The sequence below is a fragment of the Micromys minutus genome (genome assembly GCF_963924665.1).
Source record: "Micromys minutus genome assembly, chromosome: 2".
Lineage (NCBI taxonomy): Eukaryota > Metazoa > Chordata > Mammalia > Rodentia > Muridae > Micromys > Micromys minutus.
In genome coordinates, this window is record NC_137971.1 from 19,090,031 (window position 1) to 19,108,120 (window position 18,090).

At 51.0% G+C, this 18,090-nt stretch overlaps 1 protein-coding gene across 1 annotated transcript in view; it reads left to right on the top strand.

Annotated features, from left to right (window-relative positions):
- The window catches only part of SLIT1 (slit guidance ligand 1), a gene marked incomplete at its 3' end in the record, with an annotated part of 136,110 nt that extends 118,521 nt beyond the window's left edge, over window positions 1–17,589 (top strand). The window contains exons 26-37 of the mRNA XM_080911469.1: window positions 2,124–2,287; window positions 3,481–3,605; window positions 3,890–3,987; window positions 7,126–7,265; window positions 7,372–7,465; window positions 9,614–9,751; window positions 12,299–12,527; window positions 14,117–14,247; window positions 14,622–14,776; window positions 15,730–16,018; window positions 16,374–16,585; window positions 17,351–17,589. Coding sequence (XP_080767595.1) covers window positions 2,124–2,287; window positions 3,481–3,605; window positions 3,890–3,987; window positions 7,126–7,265; window positions 7,372–7,465; window positions 9,614–9,751; window positions 12,299–12,527; window positions 14,117–14,247; window positions 14,622–14,776; window positions 15,730–16,018; window positions 16,374–16,585; window positions 17,351–17,589 — 2,014 coding nt within the window. The remainder of the gene's footprint in view (window positions 1–2,123; window positions 2,288–3,480; window positions 3,606–3,889; window positions 3,988–7,125; window positions 7,266–7,371; window positions 7,466–9,613; window positions 9,752–12,298; window positions 12,528–14,116; window positions 14,248–14,621; window positions 14,777–15,729; window positions 16,019–16,373; window positions 16,586–17,350) is intronic.
- Between the last annotated feature and the right edge of the window lie 501 nt (window positions 17,590–18,090).

Genomic DNA, 18,090 nt, shown 5'->3' on the forward strand with positions numbered 1-18,090 from the left:
TCCAGAGCCATAGCCACTTCTACCAGGCTGTACCCGTCTTGGGGTTCACTTCCTCTGCAGTCCAGAACAGGTGGGGAGCAGCTGGGTATCCGGTGACCTGATGAGCAAACCCCTCCCTTCTTGTTAACCTCACACAACCTTGGGGTTCTAAAATTGGTTGATATGAATGGTGCTGCAGGCGCTGATCTCCTAGTGACTGAAGGGAAGAACTCTCCAGCCCTTTCTTCCCATTGCGTGCACATCCTGTTTTTGCATCTCTCATGGGAATGGGGAGTGATTCTGAGCCTGTCGTGAGATTGGCGCAGAGCTGGGAGTCCTCAGGTAGGTGTCGATGTGAGGGCTCAGGCATGACAGTGGATGCTGGCCCATGGAAACCGACACAGCCTGCTGGGGCAGCCCGGTCATGTGACATCCACTCTTGTCACCTGGATTCCCTTCATCAGCATCTGTCTGAGAGGAGTGCTCCCACTTCACGAAGCCATGGAAAAGCATGTTCACAGCCATCTCAGCGGCCAGCGTGTCCAGCAACAGGGAAACTGCTCATTAAGCCACAGGGTGTCTATTCTTCCCAGAGATGCTGCAAAGCACATTGGCAAAATGAGACAGATTCCTGTACGCTGAGCTGGAAGGTTTCCAAGACCTTCTGACAAGATCTGCTGACAAGATGCAAGCTGCCTGGATGTGATGCACGGGAGATAGGAGCCGTATGTGTCCATGCGGGGAAGAGCTGGAAGGCCACACACGCGCATTTGGTAACATGCCACCTGTGTCCCTGCGGAGGATAGTTACACTGAGAACAGAGCACAGTTATTTAAGCAGTTACCTGGTGACGAACAGCTGCAGTTCCAGGTCCTGGTTCATTGTCTGCAGCTACAGACTGGAAAAAAAATGACTGCAAATGGAGTTCCTTTCAACCCTGCCTCTGTAGACCGGAGGTCCAGGCACATGTGTGACAACATGGCAGAGGCATGAGCAGTCACATGACATGCATGTGTGTCGATGAGGCACCAGGCATCCAGACCTGCCACACCTGGCCTACTTCTGGGGGAATAAACCCAGTCCCCCAGTCCCTCCCTGACCTTAACCTGTTTTAAAGTCCATCTTTCAGCATTGGCCTTGATGAAAAGTCTCAACCTGAATTTTGGGAGCTTTCAGATCAGATCAAAGTGCCAGGCTCTTTTTTTTTTTTTTTTTTTTTTTTGACAAACCACACCATCACACATGTCAGTATATGCATCTGTGGGAGAAACTTCCAGAAACTATTTCTGGGCCTAAAACGTCTGTAATTAGAGTCATAGAGTTATACCAGTTTCATCAGTAACAAAACCAAACCAAACCAAACCCAAGGTAGCTCTGTGATAGTTTTAATCTCTGCACTCAGGAGGCAGGAGCAGGCTGAGTTTTTATGAATCCAAGGACAGCCTTTTGTCCAGAGCGAGTTTCAGGCCAGCCAAGGCTACACAGTGAGAACCTTTCTCCAAAAAAAAAAAAAAAAAAAAGCAAAACAAAACAAAAATCGATTGTGTGTGTGTGTGTGTGTGTGTGTGTGTCTACGTTTCCATGGCACTTAGCATTCAAAACGACCTGCAGCGTTTGAAAGAGGCTTGCAAGTAAGAATGTGTGCATGTGGTCTCTGCTTAACTGCAAATGAAAAGAAAAACAAAAGGGGATGGGCTGCCAAGTCAGGCGGTTCAGGGGTTAGACCCAGAGACCGCTCTTTGCTGCTGTGTGGCCCCAGGGAAATTACATATTCTACGAGACGCTCAGTTCCACGTCTTAAAATTTCAAGGAGCTTGCGTGTGGGGTTAATAACAGCATTGGAAGTGTAAAGGCAGGAGCAGCAGCCATTTCTGTGCAGGGGTAAAATACTGGCTACGTTCTCCCCGATGCCTGTGGAGGCTTTCAGTGTAGAGCCTCTGCTCCTGGCAGCAGGGTTCCGCACTTAAATCTCCAGCCTTCTGTTGTTCTAAGTCTGTCTCTGTGCAGACATGGAGACAGGGTATGGTGGGGATGAGGCTCACGAAGGGCTCAAAATGGAGCGTGGGGGTGACCTGGTAGCTGTATCCTCAGTGACTCAAAGCTTCTGAAATCAGAATGCCTGCTTTCTCCGCTGCCTGTCCCAGGGCCATTGGTGCCAACCCCCTGCACTGTGACTGCCACCTTCGGTGGCTCTCCAGCTGGGTGAAGACTGGCTACAAGGAACCTGGCATTGCCCGCTGTGCCGGACCCCCAGAGATGGAAGGCAAGCTGTTGCTCACCACACCTGCCAAGAAGTTTGAATGCCAAGGTGAGGCCAGGGGCACGAGAGAAGGGGTGGTGGATGCTAAGGACCACAGGACTTGCCCAGCCCCGGTAGGGTCTTGCACAACCTGGGTCCCTAAGTCTCACTGCTAGGAGAGTCAGATGTTAGACTTGAGGCTCTGCTGATTAGGATGGCTGCCTTCCAGTCTTGACATCAGACAAACAAAAAAAGCTAGGCAAAAAAAAAAAAAAAAAAGCTCAGGCCTTAAAGGCTTAGATTCTTCCCTATAGTTATGTAAGACAAATCAAAATAGCAGCTTTGAAGCTCCCAGGCTCCTGGCAATACAGGCACCCAGACTTCCCTTAAGATAGACATTGTGCTGGACAAACAGCTGAAACCCTTCTCTGTCCCTGGTGGGGCGTCAGGACCAGTTGGTGCTTTCTGGACATTTGCAGCACACAGAATCAGGGTGTGACCAGTGGTCTGCGCTGAGGTTCCCTGCCTTCAGCATCTACAAATACTTGTTCAGGGACTGATTGACTGGTTGATAGACCGAGCCCCTGAGGCCCTTGCAGACAGGTGGCTGAGTGGCTGCCTGGGCTCAGCTTTGTTTGCAGGGGAAACTAGGGGAGGGCCCTAGGGACCCCAGGGCATGGCCCTTGCCCTCTTTGAGCTCAGAGGCTGCCGTAGGAAATGAAACTGACAGCTGCAGGTTAATGAGGAGGCCCGGGCCACCCTGTGTGCAGGAAGCTGTCACGGCAGTAATAGTTCCAAGGGCCCACTCTGTAGTGGCTACTAGGAGCAAGCTGACCTACGATAATCCGTGCGTGGCATTTATAAGATGGCAGGCTGGAGCTGAGTTGTATATATTTTTTATGTGCTTTTTAACTGAAATATGATAAAATCTGAAACGGTATGAAGACATGAGGGAGAGTCCGGTGCGTGTTCACTGAGTTCACTCACCAACCAGCACTGAGTTAAGAAACTGATACATCTGTGTCTGGAATTCCCTCCAGAGGCCTCCTGTCCCATGAAAAGCATTTTTGTTTTGTCTTGCTTTTTGTTTCTGTTTTTCTATTCAAGTGCGTGCTATTACCTCTTCTAGAAGGAGCCTTCGGGGGTGGGGGGTGGGGTGGCCTGAGCTGAGTGGCCAGGTTTCCCTATTCATTCTTACAAAACCTTGGTGTCCCTCACGGTTGGCACCCCTTCCTCTGCTAATGGTCTCCCTGTTTTCATAGGTGCCCCAAGTCTGACAGTTCAGGCCAAGTGTGATCCCTGCTTGTCCAGCCCATGCCAGAATCAGGGTACCTGCCACAATGACCCTCTTGAGGTATACAGGTGTACCTGTCCCAGTGGCTACAAGGTAAGTGGAGCTGCTGCTGGAGGAACAGAGTTCTCTCTGCTGCGAGGCAGGCCGGGCATGGCTGGGTCTGTTGTTTTCCGGCCTGGCTCAGAACAGTTGTGGGAGTGGACCTATCACTGGAGAGCCAACCTGTAGACAGATGGGCGTATTGATGGATGGGCAGATGAGTGAAAGAAGGAGCAGGCAGCCCATGGCAGACAAGCAGAGCTGCTGAAGGCTCTGTCTTAGATCATGCTAACCTCCTAGGCTCTCCCTGGAGTCCTCACCACTGACTTTTCCTCCAGGGCCGAAACTGTGAGGTATCTCTAGATGGCTGTTCCAGCAACCCATGTGGAAATGGGGGAACCTGCCATGCCCAGGAGGGCGAGGATGCTGGCTTCACGTGAGTTCCCAGGAGCCTGAGACGGGGTTGGGGACTGCTGCTGAGCTCAGCAGCCAAGCCTCCTTGTGCTGGAGATGAGGGTGGATAGAGAGAACAGACCTGTGCTCCAAATTATGGTCCACCAGTTCTCTAAGCCCCTCTCACCTGGAGCCCGCCCCCCCCAGAGGATAGCAGGCATCAGACAGCACAGGTTCACATGGGAGAGCCTGGGTCGGACTGCCTCCTGGTGAAGGTTCCAGGAGTGTCTTTCTGCATCCTGGCAACCTACAGCCAAGAACATATGCCATGGTAGTGCCAGGAAATGGTTGGGGACATCTAAGACTCACTTCCACACACCCTCCTGAGCCTCCATATCAAGCTGAACAAGTCTCTAGAGGCTGTGCCAAGACCCAAGCAGGTCTCAGGCAGCCTTGTGTTACAGCTGGGATGACCAAAGGGGAAGCCACATCCTTGTCACTCCCTTGGGTCCAGCCTTCGTACAACTCTCACTGACTGGCCACTGTAGGGAGGGCCATGAATGGTGTTTCCCATGCTCTGGGCATAGCCTTGCTTACTGTACAGCAACTCGGGAGCAAATGTCATACCCACACACCCCCACTAGCCTGCTTTTCCCCAGGAAGCCCCAACCCCCATCCCTGGCCTCCCAGAGCCTTCCTGAGGAACACAGTACTTAGTTGCTGGAGATAAATTGCCTACTGAACAAATTGGCTCTTCAGAAAATGATGTTGAATCTACAGGCGGAAATGGCCAAACCTGCCTCTGCAGACCCAAATTACCAGATGTAAAAAATAAAGCACTAAGTGCCTCTCCTCTGTCGTTGCCTTGGAAACGCATCCTTACAATAGGCAGGCCCTCCTCAGGGGCGGGCAGCAGCTCAGACTAAGCTTCCTGCCCAGTCCATTCCTCAGCTCCTGCTCAGGGCTGGGATGCACCTTCAGGGTAGAGGGGACAGGCCGGGTGGCCCTACACATCCAGCAGCCAGGCATCCTATAGAACCAGGTCGGGGGGAGACCTCCTTTCTACCTCCCTTATGCCTTTAGATTTTGCCAGTAGGGACTTTCTGCATAAATAGCCTGTCACCCCAGCTTAAAATCAAACTCCAGAAGAAGGCCGTGGCATGGCCCTCAGGCCTCTTTACTTGCCTCGCCCTCCAGAAAAGACGTAAATATCACCTGCACAAATTTTCTTAAACCAACAGCTACTTTTTTTTTTTTATTGTAAGTTTATTTTTTCATGCAGAGGAGACTGTATCATAGACGTCATAAATATCATTGCCATTTTAAAGTAAAACAGCTAGGCTACACGCACTGTCCGCATCCCCCTGTGGTATCCGTTGAGCATAGCAGTGGGGTGCCATTTTATTATTTATTTCTTCTTTTTTTTTTTTGAGACAAAGTCTATTGTATAGCCAAGGCTGCCCTGAAATTCTCAGCTTTGCTTCCCTTTGGCCTCCCGAGGGCTCAGATCACAGCTTCTGATGCCGCACTTCATGTGCCTTTTAAAAATGCCACCACTAAGCTCCTCCACGGCGATGAAACAACTGTCTGCCAGGAGCATCTGCCACCACCACCAACGAGAGTTTAAGGGCTAAAGTTTAATGTCCCTCCCCATTTCTTGTCACTGTAAGCTCCTAATTAGAAGTTTCTTTTGGCTGGGTTTGGTGGTACATATAGGTGATCCCAGGATGCAAGAGCCTGAGGCAGAAGGATTGTGAATTTGAAGCCAGCTTGAGCCAGCTACATAGGAAATCCTAGCTCACAAATTTTGTTGTATTAAAATCACTTTGGAGCATGGAGAGATGGCTCACTGGGTAAGAGCACTGGCTGCTCTTCAGAGGACTTGGGTTTGAGTCCCAGCACCCCACATGGTGGTTCACAACCATCTATGACTCCAGTCTCGGAGGACCGTATGCCCTTTTCTAGCCTCTAGGGGAGCCAGGCATGTATCTGGTTCATATACTGACATGCAGACAAAACACCCTTACACACAAAACCAACCAAATAAATACAATGACAAAGAAATAGTTTCTTGTGCTTATCGGTCAGATGACTAACACCATACGAAACAATGTGACTGTTATACATTTGACAGTTGTTACCTGTAAGGTAACATGTGCTGAGCCTGAACTCCTTCAGAGGCGCGTGTGTCTGTATTCTTTGTAAGCTGGTCCATGTGTCCGCAGATGGTCTGGGCATGACAGGAGAGAGCAGCTGCCCTGCTGTTTTATTTGCACACATATTTTATTCTGGGAAGGTTTGTTCACATAAATCCTCTGTTGGGATTAGTAGATTCAGCATAGACCTGCCACTCAGCTATTGGAAACCCTTCCAGTTTATAGGACAAAATCTCCAGAGTGAGCGGGTGCAGAAGTATCTCAGTTCTACGAGTTTCCTGCCAGTTTTGAATTTGTCTGCTTGCCGCTGCCTCCCTTGGGACCTGGAGACACAGCCCCACCTCCTGCGTAGGCAGAGTACCACCCAAGCATGTCAGAAACTACCTTGCTGTCTCCAAGTCCTGGGGCTGTTTGAGGAGTTTTATGGGAATTCAAAGAGCTGGATGGAAGTTCCTCAGCCTACTGTTTCCAACCCTTGGGAAACCTCCTATGTCCCAAGCTAATGACTACCCTGGTTTGTAAATCACCAATTTCAAGAGCCTCCTACAACCTCTTACAACTCAGCCCAGCTCCATTCTTTCTCTGTCCCTGAATCTGTGTCCTCAGAGACTTGAGCAGTTTAGGGGAGCAGGTCCTACCTTCTCACTTCAGACTTCACCCATCCCTTTGTGCCCACTGCCTCCCCTCCCCTGTTGGGACTCTTGCTGAGGCTAGCCCATCACCTCTGCCAGGAAGTCTGCCTGATCATGCCCTGGTGTGGAGGTGTTAGGTGTTGCCCTTGCCTGGCTTCAGAGCCTCCACCATCATGATCACTCTTCTCTTTGGGCCACTGTCTATTTGTCTCCACCATCGGACTGCAAGCCAGAGGATTCCTTGAGAGCAGGGCTGGTCTTGTTACCCTCTAACCTGTTCTCACTCTGACCAGGGCCTGGTCTAGGGCTGAACTCCAACGGTGTGGAATAAGGACTCTGACCAGTGGCTACAGGCTTTTCCAGCTCCTCTCCATCCTCTGCCCCTTCCCACAGGTGCTCCTGTCCTTCCGGCTTTGAAGGGCCGACCTGTGGCGTGAACGCAGATGACTGTGTGAAGCACGCCTGTGTCAACGGGGGTGTCTGTGTGGATGGCACGGGGAACTACACATGTCGGTGCCCCCTGCAGTACACAGGTAAGCATTGCAAGGTCCGGGCATTCCCCATCCTGCGGGCATATCAGTGTCTGCCTGGGCTCCATGGAGCTTGGCATCTCCTGCCTCTTGATCCTTCTTCCCCTAGGAAGGACCTGTGAACAATTGGTGGACTTCTGCTCCCCGGATCTGAACCCGTGTCAGCACGAGGCCCAATGTGTTGGCACCCCAGATGGGCCCAGGTCAGTGCCGCCCACTGCCAGGGACCCCAGTCTAGTCTTGACCTCTTCTCTTCCTTCCTTCCCCTTATCTGTTAGTGGGTGTGGTCTTGGCATTCTGGATTCCTGAGAGCCACCACAGGGTGGCTGCTGGCAAAGCTCCGGTCATGCAGTCTTGGGATTGAGATTTGCTGCAGCTTGGCCCTGAACAGACAATGGCTGGACTAAGCCTGTTTTTTTCATTGTCAACTGGGCGCAGCTGTAGCCCCCTCTCTAGATGCTGTTGAAGATAAAAGGGAAGTTGCTTCATTGGAAGGTACTTAGCACTGAGCTTGGCAGCCATGTTTCACCCACAGCCGTTCATGCCTGGCCCACAACCTCTCACCCCAATTACAAAAGTCACAGAGCTCACAAAACTAAAGAGCCTTTCTGGAACAAAACCTTACCTAAAAGAAAGGCTGATGGGAGGCTGCTCACTCTTGCCAATCTTCAAAGAGCGCATATGGGTAGAGTGTTGACCTGTTTACTAGGCTGCCTCAACTTCCTCAACTGCATTCTATGGCTTATTTGTGGCCACAAAGCTCTGAATCCCAACACCTGTCTAGCTCCAGGGCAAGGGACCTCTATGTTAACTGGATTGTGTATCAGAAGAGCTTGTCACATGAAGGTCATCTGTCACTCCCTTAAATACAGTTTCATTCCCAGAACGCCCCTCCTCCCACTTGTGAAGCCGGCAAAGAGTTGTCAGAGTAGGGCTTCCTAAGCTAGGACTGGGGCTAAGGCTAGCCCAAAAGAAGCCTGCTGTGTGGCTAGTAGTAGTAGGGGACTGTTGGGGCCCAGCTATACATGGGCACTAGACTGCAGCAAGACCTCTGTGGAAATGATAGAGGTAATATACACCTTAGTAAGTCGTGGGGATAGGAGTAAGGGTGGTAAGATTAAGGGGGCATCCTCTGAGGTAAGGGAGCTCAGACAGCCAGATAAAAGTAGGCTTGCACTGGTATAGAATTGCTGTATATAGAAATGGTATAGAATAGTATAGAATTGCTGTTCCATCTCCCATCCTCAGGAGGCGGGGTGAACATTCAGCCCCGGGCTCTGCTATAGCCTAGCAGGCTGTGTGATACCTGTATTCTCTATGCTGGGGGTAGGATGGGAGAGAGGGATACCCAGCTGTGCCTGGTGTCTTGCTGGACCCAGCAAGCACTTGATTGGCTCTCGAATAAAAGAGTGAACAGGCGTGTAGTGGCTTGATTACCACAGCATTCTTTCATATCGAAACTCAGGACCCATCTGTGGGTGGTGAGCAGTCGGGTGGGTCAAAATTAATATTAAAAAGAGAAAACAAAATATCAGAGAGCACTGTTCTGCTTTATGTAGCTGGGACAAACCACTGGGACTGGTTCTGCACGTGCGTATATGTGTATTGGGCTGAGCGCTATCTCTTCCTGAAAAACACTGGGTTTGGAATGAGAATGCCGAGCAAGAACGCAGTCTGGTTACCTGTCTGTGGTTTGGAGTTGGTGAGAGCTAGAGCACTTCCTGGAAGCTTCCCAGGAAAGGGGAGGGACTGGCCTGGCTGAACCACTCAGGGAGAGAGCAAAAGGTTCTAGAATTAACAGGCATGAAGGCGAGGTTGTTCCCTGATAGGGCAGGCTTGGGGTGAAGAGAGCAGCAGATGTTCTAGAGGTGAGAAGGGGGTAGAGGATGTGTGCTTTTATAGTTAGCCAGAGGGTTAGCCTGAGTGAGTGATAGTCCGGAAGTTTGAGGCTGGTCTAAGTCAAGGTCCTCACTGAGGGTGGATCTTGCTGAAGGGTGGGAATCTGGGCCTAGCAGAGCTGTGGAGGCTGAACACAGAGGAACAGCCAAATCTGTAGTGTGAAGCTGTGTGCTGTGGGTGGGTCCTAGGAGACAATGAAGCAGGGAAAGAGCAGGCCACAGGCTGAACCTTAGATGTGTAGCTGGTAGTGATGGTGGACATCCAAGACAAGAGTCCCACTTCTTGCCGCCAGGCATTTGCTTTGCCAGCCCAGGTTCCCTCACACCCACACAGCTCTCTCCGCCCATAGTAGAAAAGACTGCAGAGGTTTTCTGTCAAACGTACAGGCTGCATGGCCCTGCCCACTGAGCTCTAGGATGAGTGTTGGCTGATCCTCTCCCTGTCCACCATAGGTGTGAGTGTGTGCCAGGCTACACGGGTGACAACTGCAGCGAAAACCAGGATGACTGCGAGAACCACCAGTGTCAGAACGGGGCCCAGTGTGTGGATGATATCAACAGCTACGTCTGCCTCTGTGTCGAGGGCTACAGGTGAGCCCCTCTGGCCACTCCATGAGCTACTCTCCTGCCTCAGGTGGGACTGGCAAGGGCCCCTCTAGGGCTTGGGTGAGTGACAGTCCCATTCTGAGAGTTGAGTGCTGGAGTTTTAGGTGTGATTCAACCAGGCTCAACTATGCAAACATGGGAGAGTTAAACAACCTCTTAGAACCAGGGCTCCAAAGCTGCTTGCTGAAGGGCTGGGAGGTGGATCCTTGAGAAGGAGTTTGTTCCAGCACTATTTCCTGAAAAGACCCCCCCCCCCCATCTCAATTAACTGTCCTGGCTTTCTTGTAAATGTGAGGCTCCTCCTGTAACAACTCTCATTATGTCAGCAGAGCCATCTTTATTACTGTAGTCTCGGGGTGAGTTTTAAGATCGGAAATGGTAAGCCCTCCTGGTTTGCTGTATTTCAAGGTTGGTTTTGGCTATTCTGGACTTGTTGAATTTATGTGAATTTTTTGGATTAGCTAGTCAAATTTTGCAAAGAAAGAAGGAAGGAAGGAAAGAAAGAAAGGAAGAAAGAAGGAAGGAAGGAAGGAGAGAGAAAAGGGAGAGAGAGAAGAGAGAGAGAGAAAGAGAGAAAGAAAGAAAGAAAGAAAGAAAGAAAGAAAGAAAGAAAGAAAGAAAGAAAAGGAAGGAAGGAAGGAAGGAAGGAAGGAAAAGTAATTTGGAATTTTGGTATGAGTGCTAAATTGACTTGCAGACAGTTTAGGGAGTGGTGGTGTTTTAACAGAGCAATCCCAATTTTTCCATTTCTCCATCCTTGAGCCTAAACTGCCTTTCTGCATATGTAGAATACTTTACCTTCTTTCCTCGTGTAAGAGAGAGAGAGAGATCTTTAAAGTACATGTTTCACACTTATTTTGAACATTTTTTCATTACTATTTTATGTGAATGGGTGTTTTGCCTGCAAGTATGTCTATGCACCAAGTATGTGCTCTCAGTGGCCAGAGGGGTGTTAGATGCCCTAGGGCCAGAGTTACAGATGATTGTAAGCTGCCTTGGGTCCTCTGGAAGAGCATCCAGTGTTCTTAGTGACTGATTCATCACTCTAGCTCCTCACACTTAATTTTGAAATTATTTCCCAATTTTAATTCTTTTAAATAATATTGTCAGTAGAATTGATTTTTTTTAAAGTTATTTATTTTGCTTGCGTGTACAAGTGTTTGCCTGCATGTATGTGTGCATTACTGGTATGCAGTGGCCACAGAGGTCAGAAGTGGGTATGAGATCCCTTGGAACTGAAGGTGTAAGTGGTTGTGAGCAAACATGTAGGTTCTGGGAATTGAATGTAGGTCCTCTACAAGAGCAACACGTGCCTTTAACCACTGAGCCATTTCTTCAGTTCCCTGGAATTGATTTCTTAATTCCATTTGTTGTGCATCAATTTTGAATCCTGTTGAATCCTTTAGATAGTTCCAAGAGTGTTCTAGTCAATTTTAAAGGATTCTCTTCTCTACGGGAAGAGAATGTGTCAATAGAGCGCCTTTCTTCTTCTGTTTCAATCTAGATGTGTATTTCCCCCCTTTCTGTCCTAACTGCTCTGGACAGACCCTCTGGGTACTGCTGTATGGTGCTTGTGAGAGCAAACATTGCTCTCTTGGCTTCCTTCTGATTATACAAGGCGATATCCAACCCCGGCCATTAAGTGTGATGTCGGCTGTGTGTGTTTCTGGCTGTTCTTCATGAAGCTGAGAGACTACCCTTCCATTTCTAATTTGTTGAAGTTTATTTGATCTTTAATATGTTACTATAATGTTCCACATTGGTGGATTTCAGATGTTATACCAACTTTGTGCCCCAGAGGTAAAACTTAAATGGTCTTGGTATTGGCAAAGCTTAATCTTCATTTGATTGGCTGCTGTTCTGTGGAGGACCTTTGGCCTATGTTCCTAAGAGCTTTTGGCCTTTCACTTGTTAGCACAGATGTTCTACTTATATAAATATTTATATTCTTGAGTCAAAGAGTCAATTCCATCTATAAGATGACACACAATTGGTCACATTTGTCCTTCTAACCTTCCCCTGCCTCTTGTGTTTGGCATTGTGAGAGCCCATGGCCTTGTGTGCACTAAACAAATGCTCCGTCTTCCAGACACACCCCCGGTTAGTTGTTCTTATTTCTGTCAATTTGGTAGGAATGTACCCTCTTTATTTCTGATTCCTGTAATTCAGGAACCACCACCATGGTTTTATGCCAGAATTTCTTCACTGTAAGAGTTTTCTTGCAGAGCTGCTGGTGTGAGGAGGGGATGTGTCTTCAGTTTCAATGTGCACGTCCGTCACCTGAGATCATGGTGGGAAATGGCTGAGGCGGGCTTCCTTTTCTGGGAAGTGCCGGGTGGGACTGCAGCTGCTACCCCAGGGTGTCTTCCTGAACTCAGCTCTTTGGACAGCAGCATCCTTAGAAGCCATCTTCTGTCACTTAACAGCTCATTTTCCTGGGGGTGGTTAGTGACTTTCTGAACTATGCTGGGGGAGAGACTCCCTCTGCCTCATTTGGCTCTGCCCTGTCTGACCTGTGTCTTTTCCTCTCAGTGGACAGCTCTGTGAGATCCCACCTGCACCCAGGAGCTCGTGTGAGGGAACTGAATGCCAGAATGGAGCCAACTGTGTAGACCAGGGCAGCCGGCCCGTATGCCAGTGCCTGCCAGGCTTCGGTGGCCCCGAATGTGAGAAATTGCTCAGTGTCAACTTTGTGGACCGGGACACTTATCTGCAGTTCACCGACCTGCAGAACTGGCCTCGGGCTAATATCACTCTTCAGGTGTGTGCCTCGGGACCTGGTTACTCAGAGAGAGAGAGAGAGAGAGAGAGAGAGAGAGAGAGAGAGAGAGAGAGAGAGAGAGAGAGAGAGTCAGGATGCAGGACACCCCTGTTCAAAACAGAATGTCAGGGTACACCCCTATCCACAGGGATTGCAAGGAACCTGTATGGGTAGCTGTAATCCTGGGGTTAGGATGGTTCAGTCTGAAGACTGACTTGAAAAGGTTTCTGAGTCATTTCTGGGACAACTGTGGAGTGACAGGACCCAGAGAACCTGCCAGAGGCCTTGACCAACCCACCTTGACCACAGGTCTTCACCATCCCTTCTGCTCAGCTCTGACCTCCAGTGCCACAGACAGAATTGTTCCGTGTGGCAGGAGAGAATTCTGGGCTTGCCTTTAACCAATAGTTTTGGGGTCCCTTATGACCCCCCAATTTTTTTTTTAAAGTGCCTGTTTTGCACCTTTAGTATCATCTCAGAACATCATTGTGTTGAAGGAAAACTCGGGTTCTACTTTGACAAATGATGAAAATCTGGCTGTTTGTACATGCCCCAGAGGACGGGGTTGGGGGTGGGCGGGGGGAGGGCAGATTTGATGGCCTTTCACTCAGCAGACCATGCAAACTCTTGACTCCTCTGCCTCAGATTCCATTCTTGGCCACAAATACCCCATCACCTCTCCTTCCCTTCGGTTTCTCTCTTCCCCAGCTTCTCAGATAAGCTCAGTTCTCTTCTCTCACATTGTCCTCAGAAAGTGAGCAGGTGGCCTATCAACTCAGCAAGGCACAACTCGCCTGGCTTCAACCCCGGCCACGGTCATAACTCAGAGCATTCTAACATCTTCAGGATTCACTGTCACCCATTAAGAGACTCTTCTTTGCTTGAACTCTAAGTCAACACCCAATGGTCTCAGGAGAAGCTCTCTGAGTGGTCAGGTTTTTGTTGCACGCCTATTCAACTCTTGACCAATCACTGGGCCCAAGGAAATGAGCTAGTGTGATTTGTCTAGCCTGGGTCTATAGGCCCACTCTGCAGACCTGGGAATCAGGATAGTTACCCGAAGAATGCAGGGAAGGGGAGCTAAGTAGAAGGAAGCAACTGTCTTTCTGATAGCCATGGGGACGTCCCTCCTGGACAAATACCTGAGTCTTCAATCAACCCCAGTCCCTGTTTCCCAGTCCTTGGTATGCCTTCTCTATGGTCCCCTCCCTTTGTAGCCAGTTCCTTGGGGACCTCAGGGTGCTCCCACATCGGGGAGATGGTAGTTGTACACAGTGGTGGCTATGCACTGCCTCTTTCCCATTGGGCAACTGGTCTTTCACCTGTTCTTGGGCAGATGCCCTCCAGATCCCAGCCAGTTGGTCTGTTTTTGCTGCCTAGTGCTGGCCAGTCTGCGGTGAATGACAAGTGAGCTTGGAACTGCTGGCCTAGGTCAGCCACCCTGACCTAGGTCTCTGGTCTCTGGGAGGAAGAGAGGGGGGTATGATGTGTGATATGACATCACCCAACCTTGAGTCCTCTGTTTACTTACCTAACTGTGCTGCTTCTGAGAGGGGCGGCATAGAAGAGAAAGTGCCTTTGCTTTCCAGGTCTCCACGGCAGAGGACAATGGGATCCTCCTCTACAATGGGGATAATGACCACATTGCAGTTGAGCTGTACCAGGGCCATGTCCGTGTTAGCTATGACCCAGGAAGCTACCCCAGTTCTGCTATCTACAGGTAAGGATTTCTCAGTTGCCAGCCTTCCTCGTTTGGGCATGCCAGGACAAGGCTCCTGGGCTAAGAGATTGTTGGAAAATACAGAAACTTGGCTGGTTAAGAAGAAAGGCCACTGGGGGTCCTGAGTCTAGCCCACTTGACAACTCGTCTTTCCCCACCCTGCCTCACCTCAGCATCCGACTGGAGAAGAAGCTGTCTCCAAATGTTTCAGCCTTCCCTGGGCCTCAGGAAGGGGCAGCAGGAGGCATTAGTCTCATGGGTTTTCTTCCTGAGAGATTTGTCTCCTTGGAAAGCAGTGACTGGGTTAGTGACCCTTCTGGGTCTTCCTGAGACCCATTCTCTAGGGTGGGTACCCCTCTTCTATCTCCTTCCAGTGCCGAAACAATCAACGACGGGCAGTTCCACACTGTTGAGCTGGTCACCTTTGACCAGATGGTGAACCTCTCCATCGATGGCGGCAGCCCCATGACCATGGACAACTTTGGCAAGCACTACACACTCAACAGCGAGGCCCCCCTCTATGTGGGAGGTGAGGACCTGCCTACATGCCCCTTTAAGCCTCTCCACCAAGTCGAGGTGTTAGTGTCCCTAGGCAGGGACTTCCTGTCCTTTGTGGCTAGAGGCCAACCAGGAGGGCTGGGGGCCAGGGAGATGCCAAAAGAAGAGGTGTTCCTACTGAATGGTTAGTTTGGACTCTGCTGCCTTGACTGGGGTCTAGCTGCATTCTGGCCAATCAGACTAACCAAGAAGGACGGTCAATGGACCTGAAGTGGGGGATCAGTCTTTCCACCTGTCTTCCATACCACAGGTACCTTGGCTATAGCCCAGAAGGAATTTCCTATGTCTGGGATCCATTTCTAGACTTGGACCCGTAGGGGCCAGAAACATAGAAGGAGACTCAGCAGAGTCCCTACAGCATCTGGAGACTCCCCAGTGGACCTGCAGATGCTGAAGGCCAGGAAACCCCTGTTCACCACCTGCAATCATGCTCTCTTGTCTTAGCCTGGGGGGTTCCAGGCCCCCCTGTGGCATCCGAACTCTGTTCCTACCAACTGAGTCTTTTCAGATGAGCTGCTTAGCATGTCAGTGAGGGACAGGTCACCTCTGCTGTGGGGTTGCTGTGATGCCCTGCTAGCACAAAAGCGGGTGGCAACGTGCTTTGCACGTGAGTGTTTTGCTTCAGTTGTGGTTTCCAGGAATGAAAACAGATGTCTCAGAGGGAAGGAAGGAGTCCCAGGAGGAGAGAGTCAGACACAGGGAACAGGCATCCGAGAGTTTTACTGCTCAACTGGCCTGGCCTCACCCCCAGCACTGGGCAAAGAAGAAGTAGACTTTCCTGGAAAGGAGTCTGGTACTCCAGAGCGGCAAAGGGCTTCTGCCGAGATAGCGCAGAGCTCAAAGGGCAAGAGGGGACACTGCAGAGATGTCCAACAGTCATGGCCCAGTCCCACCTTAGCCTACCGTTTCTTCCTGTCACATCAGGGATGCCTGTGGATGTGAACTCAGCTGCCTTCCGCCTGTGGCAGATCCTCAATGGCACCAGCTTCCACGGGTGCATCCGGAATCTATACATCAACAACGAACTGCAGGACTTCACCAAGACACAGATGAAGCCGGGCGTGGTCCCAGGCTGTGAGCCCTGCCGCAAGCTCTACTGCCTACATGGCATTTGCCAGCCCAACGCCACCCCAGGGCCTGTGTGCCACTGTGAGGCTGGCTGGGAGGGCCTGCACTGTGACCAGCCAGTGGATGGCCCCTGCCATGGACACAAGTAAGCCTGGGCTGGACCAAGAGAGCCATCACCCTCACCCATCTGTCCTTTTTCTGCAAGTCTCACTTACTTACAGCAAGCACTGCCTTACCAGCCATATCTTTAAATTGGTGCATGTGGCCTAATGTTAATCATTAATAATTGCTTATAATGAATAATGCTAACAATATTTATTATTATTCTCATCCGGCTTTAAGCATTTATCAGCTAGAAAAGGACAAGCATAGAGTCCCATTTTTGCCTTTACTCCTTTAGATCTCGGGAACAGAATCAAGTGCAAGGCCAGAGGGGTGGGACCTCCTCTGGCTGCTTCACGGGCTAGCCTGCCCTCAGTTCTCTTCTCTGTCGTTTCCAGGTGCGTCCATGGGAAATGCGTGCCCCTCGATGCCCTTGCCTACAGCTGCCAGTGCCAGGACGGATACTCGGGGGCTCTGTGCAACCAGGTCGGGGCTGTGGCAGAGCCCTGTGGGGGCTTGCAGTGCCTGCATGGTCACTGCCAGGCCTCGGCCACCAAAGGGGCACACTGTGTGTGCAGCCCAGGCTTTTCAGGAGAGCTGTGTGAGCAAGGTCAGGGGGCCCCCTCCTGACTGCCCTCCGCAGGGACCCTCCCCGCCATTCTGCTGTAGCAGCTTCATGTTCTCATCCTCTAACCCCCAGCTAGCCTTCTCATCCTCACCCCGCTTCTCTCCCCTCTGGTACTTATGGGACTACCGGGCTTTTGGTGCCCCTGCCCTCTAGGAACAGAGCCTTTTCTATCTCCTGGGCCTAGCCTGCCTTGCAGTTCCCTTGTCAAGGGCCCTGCCCTTCTTGGCTGAGGCATCTCTATGAAGAGACCATCCAGGTATGCCCAGTAACAGCTCCTGGCCAGGCTTGAGCATCTTGGCCTATCAGCGTCGGACCTGGGTATAGCAGGATGTCTGAAGTTTGAGGGATATTCTTCCCAGACTTTTCCTGAGCCCCTTCACCAATATCCTTTGGTTAGACTCCAGACTGCAGAGGCTGAGAAGAGGGAAGCAGGAGAAATTCAGCCTTGGGTCACATAGAGTCAGTGGGTCACCTTCTCCATAGAGGAATACTTCCTCAATGCTGTTGTGGGAACCACCTCATTTGGCAGCAGTTCTGGCCTGGAGGGCCTGGGCAGCTAGATGATGCTTCCTCCTTCCCCAATCACCATGGTCCCTGGAAGAAGCACAGCACAGGTGCATGAAGAGAGGGGGAAGACAGAGGGATGAGAGAGCTCTCCCAGAGGAGCCCTCCTAGGATGCTGCCCTATCCCCCTCCTACTTCCCATAGTGTGCCCTGAGGCTGTGTCTTGGTGTTTGTCCCATCCAGAGTCCGAATGCCGGGGGGACCCTGTCCGGGACTTTCACCGGGTCCAGAGGGGCTATGCCATCTGCCAGACCACGCGCCCACTGTCATGGGTGGAATGCCGGGGTGTGTGCCCAGGCCAGGGCTGCTGCCAGGGCCTGCGGCTGAAGCGGAGGAAGCTCACCTTCGAGTGCAGCGATGGGACCTCGTTTGCTGAGGAGGTGGAGAAGCCCACCAAGTGCGGCTGTGCCGGGTGCGCGTAATGTGCAGGTGGCACGCTAGCAGCTGGGTTGGGGCGGGCATCACCAGGATAGCGCCTGCGTCCTGGTGGGCGCAGGGACACTGAGCTGCCTTTCCAGCGGACTGCACTGCTAGGGCAGAGGAGCAAGGCCCGGCTGCTGCGCCCTCTCCCAAAGTGCCTTGCACAGATAGGCGCTTAATAAATATTTGTTGAATGAATGTGTGTGTGAGGTCAGGCCACAAACGGTGGCATGGTGGCACTCCTCTGCCTGCTATCTGGGACTGAAAGGGAGGCTAAACCCTGTGTTCACTTGCTTCTCCTCTGGCCTGTGATCCTGGCTGGCCTGAAACAGTTTATGTCCCAGTAGCCTCTGGCTCCTCTGAGGACAACCACATTCAGCGGGGGCTGGCCTGGCTTCTGTAGCTGTGTCTATTGGCACCAGGCCACTCCCCAGGGTAAGACCTCATGTCATGGGACTGCTCCTTCTTCCTCAAGTCATGTGGCCCATTGACCCCACAGCTTG